Source organism: Mesitornis unicolor, unplaced genomic scaffold (assembly GCF_000695765.1).
Source record: "Mesitornis unicolor isolate BGI_N332 unplaced genomic scaffold, ASM69576v1 scaffold108, whole genome shotgun sequence".
Classification (NCBI taxonomy): domain Eukaryota; kingdom Metazoa; phylum Chordata; class Aves; order Mesitornithiformes; family Mesitornithidae; genus Mesitornis; species Mesitornis unicolor.
Window position 1 is genome coordinate 14,061 of NW_010199545.1, and position 5,613 is coordinate 19,673.

Below are 5,613 nucleotides of genomic sequence, written 5' to 3' on the forward strand. Positions count from 1 at the left end.
GGGAAAATGTAGTGTCTATGATATTTCTATTTGGCATTTGTGAATAAAAGAAGAGAGAAAAAAATGGCACATGGCAATTAAAAAGAGATTCTAACATATTCCACATACACCTAGGTTGTCTTAATTATTTCATTACTGTCTTCTGTGCACCTTTCCGAATGGTGAAAATACGGTTAAATTTAATACCCTTAGACAACTGTAATTCTGTTTTGCAATCCAAATATTCTAGTCCCAAAAGTGAAGACAGAATGAAAACACCCATGTCAAGAATTTAAAAATCACAGTATCAATACTTTTGATCCTACAGAGAAAGTACATACTGTAAAATTAGAATGACTGATGACTTATATTCTGATGATGGTATTTTCCTGACCAAATCACTCAACAGAAAATATTTCACCCAGGAATGCAACTGAGGAAAAAAAGACCATTGTACCTTTTAAAAGATAAAGAAGGAGGGGAAGGAAGGAGAGAGAAAGGGTCAGGGAAAGCGGAAACCAGCTTGATTTTGCTTCAATAGCAAAAAACTGCTATCTTTTGTAAATGTACGACTGAAAATTTAAAACACATTGAGTCACAAGGTTTTGCCTAAAAAATGAGGAAATGTGCTGTGAATGTACTTCAGCATCTTTTGGTTTTCCTCCATATAGTTTAAATAAAATCATAATATTAACTACAAACTCTGTGGACATTCACAGAGTCCAGGCCGGCAATAAATTAGTATTATGCAAATTGTTTTCACAGATAATACAGTCTCTCTTGATTATCTTTAATCACACAAAGTTGGTTTTGGAGGGCTCCTAGGCACAGTTAGACCAGGTTGTACTCCTTCAGGTTTAACTGTAGGATTGTGTCCTTGACAGCAGCAAAGACGAAGCGGATATTCTCTGTGTCTGTAGCACATGTGAAGTGGGAGTAGATAATTTTGTCACTGTCTGGATTCAGGTCTACGAACATCTTCAGGATGAACTCTCGTGCCGCTTGTGCATCCCTTTGTGGTCCTGATAATTAAGAAGAGAAAGTCAGTTTTCTTTAAGTCGATTAATAGTTTAACTTCAAGACAAAAAAAGAACGGGTCAGTCTGTGGTCCTCATGTAAGAGAAGATGGGGAACTTTTTACTAATCTATGGTATCATATAGCGGCTACTTTCTTCCTGGCAGGAACGATGAAAATTAAAGATGGAAGGGAATTTCAGTTCATCAAGTCAGAGCTATCATGTCAAAGCTGCTCTTTTGCTGCTGACTATCCTCTTTCTCTGGCAAGCTAATGTTTAAAATGTGATTTATAACTGGATGGACTGAAAAACAGAAAATTAGCTACACTAATAAATCTTTAAAAAATGTTAATAGAATTGGTAAATGTTCAGTCTATACCTACTATATTTAAATTATACTTAAGTTCTTTTAGCACTGCAAAACTTAGTTTTATGAGGATTTTCACAGGTAGCATAATGAAGTTATATCCTGAACTAGCCTGATGCTGTCACCAACAGAACTTTATTCACTTTAGTGATAATGAAATACACATGCTCTCCAGCTGAAGCTGTTTGACTGCAAAAGGATCATGTTCTAACAAATCACTTGTTATCTAAATTATGTATGATGATGCTCCTATCAGATCTCAATTAAGGTTGTAATTCTCAGAAGGATGCAGAGCCTATGTAACTAAACCACATGTTCAGCTTTACAGAAGACAGAAGGTAAAGTAATGACTTCCAGCCTGGAACAGTGAGGAGTCACTCACGTTCACAGCGCCAAGAGCAGTGCAGGAGCAAGAACATTAGCCACAAGCTGTTGAATTCTGTTTCATTATTCCAGTGTAATTTCTGAAGGCCATTATTCCCTTGCTCTCCTGCTTTTGCAACATGGGTTTCTACAGAATACACATGTTTTCTGTGCTGCCTCCTCCTCCTGTTCTCTTCATCAGTCCTGGTCTTGTTACACGGCAATATAAATACCAGGACTCAGCTGTTATAGTAGTAGCTCTATCCTTCAGTAATGAAATCTGGAGGTTAGCCCATGCTCACATATTTTTCAACAATAAATCCTTTTTTTAATACTTCAAGCTTACAATTGCTAAGATTTCCATTTTGGAGAACTCTACAAAACTAAGGTAGGGGATGCATGGAAGCGGAATCGCATACTTTCTGGTGTGCTGCAAATCCAAGTAGTAGTAAGACTCTGCAATACATGAGTGTACGCACATGAACATACATGTACACACATATACATATACAGATTACACATCTCCTGAGATTTAGAGATGTGAACAGACCATAAGCTCTCTAAAGTAGGACAGAGGACTGTTCAACACTTCTACAGCTTCTAAAACACATAAGGGACTTTGGCTGACAACTCTTTGCCTTGGTCACTCAGGCTCTATAGAAACAGCTGCAAGTCTCACACTACCACAAATAAATTTGCAGTATTTGTAAACAAAACTCCGAGACTTTCAATTATTTCTTCAGAATAAAGCACGTACGCTTTTCAACAGCTTCCTAGAATTTTGTTAAATAGACACACTGCTATCTCAAAATCTACTGCACTATTCAAAGCCTGTATCCAAACTTGCTTAGCTCATCAAACCTCTACTGACTAACTAAAATTACCAAAGTAATTCAAATTATCATTTGACTGAAGGTTTAAGTATGGAAAATTTAGGTTAGAATGTTTACGACCTCAGGAATTTAGAAAAAAATTGAATGAGTCAACGTTAAATTTAGACTGCAAAGTGGCTGTGATCTAAATAATACGGAGACTTGGAAAAGAACTGCCATATAAATCAGTTTCTTGTCCACTGCTCCCTCATCAGCAGTTTTTGAAGAGTGTCTCCACACTGACATTCAATACCTATATAAGAAGTAATACATCAATATTTTTCTCTTCTTTTCCTCCCTATTATGACCCCTTCTTGTCTTTGTCCTCTCTCCTTCTCCCAGCTCTTCATTCCAGCCAGATTTCTGGTACTAGCCACGCAAGGATGTCCTCATGCAATACATTGATCCCTGAGCATACTCCAGTCCCCCTTCCAATGCTGTTACAATACACTATGCAGCAGAACCACTAAGATTATTTAATCAGTCCAGTTTGCCATCCTGGCTAGCAGGTCTCCTACCTATGCTACTTTCTCCCTTGAGAAGGAAAAAAGATGGGAAAACTGATCCAGCTGAAACATACCTGATCCCTTCCTCAAATCTCCTCACCTCCAGAGTGTGCTGGGACAGAAGAGGGGACCACATGGTGACCTCTGCAAGTCACAGACCCCACCCTGCCACCAGAAATCAAATCAAACCATAACCTTGTCTATGGAGTTAAGTCCAGAAACATCTGCAGAATTAAGAGACACAGACTCTTGAAGACTTCCAGGCCTTCCAGTCCATAATCTTTTCTTCCTTCACCATGGCAAAGGACAGGAGAAACAGGGTTTCTCTGAGCTAAGTGCTTGAGTTTTGTCTGTTTTTTTCTAGACAAGCATTTAACACAAGCTTTGTCATCACTTGAGTGGTGGTAGCAGAGCGGACTGTTGAGTCTTCTCATGTTCAAGAGGTCATTCGGGAAAACTGTAATATGAAGTAAACTCAAAAGAACAAGCATATTCAATGGCCAGTTCTCTTCTCCATAGAAGAAGAGATTACTCTTCATGTTTGAACATGAGAGATTCAATCTTTTATTAAGCTTTCAAATCTGCTATTCACTTCCTGGTGGGACAAACCAGATTTTCTTCTTAAAAAACAGGAGCATTCAGTTCTTTAGACCTCTTGTACAAGTTTGATTTTCCTCTGTTAACAAGGCCTTCACGCAGTTACCTCAAAATGCTTAGCTTTTTACCTCAGGAGAAATTCCTGAAAGCACAGTTTTAGTAGAAACAGCTGTAAAAGTGAGAAATGCATTTTTATTTCTTTTTTAGCTTTTATACTTCAGTTCAAACCGTCACCCCAACTCATAAAAAAGGACCTTTCTTAAAAAAAAAGAGCAAAATATATCAAAGGCTCCATCTGTGTAGCATTTGAACATGGCTATTACAGTTTGTCATTACTGCACTCTAAATAGAGCATGAGCTCTGACATCATTATACTTACCATCATACTCTGGAAAATAATCAACTAGATGGGAGTACATAATTTTCTCCTCTAAGAGATCCTTTTTATTTAAGAACAGAATGACTGAAGAGTTCTGGAACCATGGGTATGTGATAATTGTCCTAAAGAGTGCTTTACTTTCTTCCATTCGATTCTGGAATAAAAAAGAAAGTGGAATTTTGGTGGTCATGACAATTTTTATTTTGTTTTAAATAAACTAATATAATTTCACTTTATTTGGTCAACAGATCCATTTCATGTTTTGCACCTTTCTACTAGTATGTAAGGTTCAAGTAAACTACAATTAAGCAGTTAATTAAACATGCAGGCATTTTCCTTTTGCAAATTCAACCGCTCAAGTGTAGGTTTTCATGAACATGAAAGCTGTAACAGGTATCTGTTCCAATGTTTGAGTATCCACAGTTATGATCAGCCAACAAACTGGTGGGTATTGAAACGCATGTGATTCACAGTAGGAACAAGTATACCACAACATGACATAATAGCCAATTCAAGGTTTAAGCAGTTTTTATAGGCCTTTCCCGAACATCAGATGCAAAGTCAGATAATTACTAGGAAGAGAGATCAGCTTTAAAATAGCTGCAAGTAAATTTAGAACCTGAGAACATTTTGTCAGCACCAAAGGCTTATGACATAAAATCCTGAAAATCTCTAAATTGCTAAAGTTGTTTCTAACATCATTGGATTAGCCTTGACTTTAATTGCTCAGCTGCTCCTGAAAGCCACTTTGCATTACAGCTGAAATGTAAGTGAAGCCTTTAGATACACTGATAACACTTTTCTGCCACTCAAATTATGTTATGCTTTGATACAGTTCTGAGGAACCGTGGTTAATACAGAGTCAGAATAAATTTGAGTTCAAGACAAGGGAAATCAGCTTACTCTTTTAATTATTACTATTATTTAAAGCTGCAGCCCCCTGAAAAAACCTGTTTCACCATCAAACAGGGTTCCAGACAACAGCAAGGAGGTGAATCCTACAGATTCTGTTGCTGCTGAGTCATATAACAATCTGACAGATAACTCAGATGGTTTTGCAGTAAATGTATCTTTACATGCATCGATTAGCATATTGAAGAGACCGACATAAGCATGAAGAATAGGAAGTTAAAAAAAAAAAAAGGCAAAAAAAATCCCCAAAACCAAACTGTAAAACAATTCCATTTTGTAGAAGTTGATAATTTTGTCTCTTGTATCACCACAGAATCTTCAAGCAATTTATAAAACTTTACCACATGCTGAAGTGGTGGGTGAAAATAAATAGCTGAATTTATAGACTGAGAAACTAATGCAGTGGAGTTAAACCTTTGCTTTCTTGCAGTCAGTTCTTATGACTCACACTAATTTCAATGGTTCCAGATTTCATTCAGAAAGGAGAAAAACTGAAATGTCAACAGAGCTGAGCGTAAAACCTAAGTCCTTAGACTAATGGTTAGTTAGACCTTGTTTTCTTCTCAACATTCTAAAAAAACATCTCTAAAAACATCTCAACATCTATAAAAAAGGTCTTGCA

The 5,613-nt window shown here is 36.9% G+C and overlaps 1 protein-coding gene across 1 annotated transcript; it reads right to left on the minus strand.

Moving 5' to 3' along the window:
- Nucleotides 1-42: 42 nt before the first annotated feature.
- On the minus strand, nucleotides 43-4,233 carry LOC104544552 (guanine nucleotide-binding protein G(q) subunit alpha-like; the record flags this gene model as incomplete). The annotated part of the gene is made up of 2 exons (XM_010189461.1): nucleotides 43-1,001; nucleotides 4,080-4,233. Coding segments are annotated over 2 exons (345 nt in total), but the record flags the coding sequence as incomplete, so codon positions are not given.
- Between the last annotated feature and the right edge of the window lie 1,380 nt (nucleotides 4,234-5,613).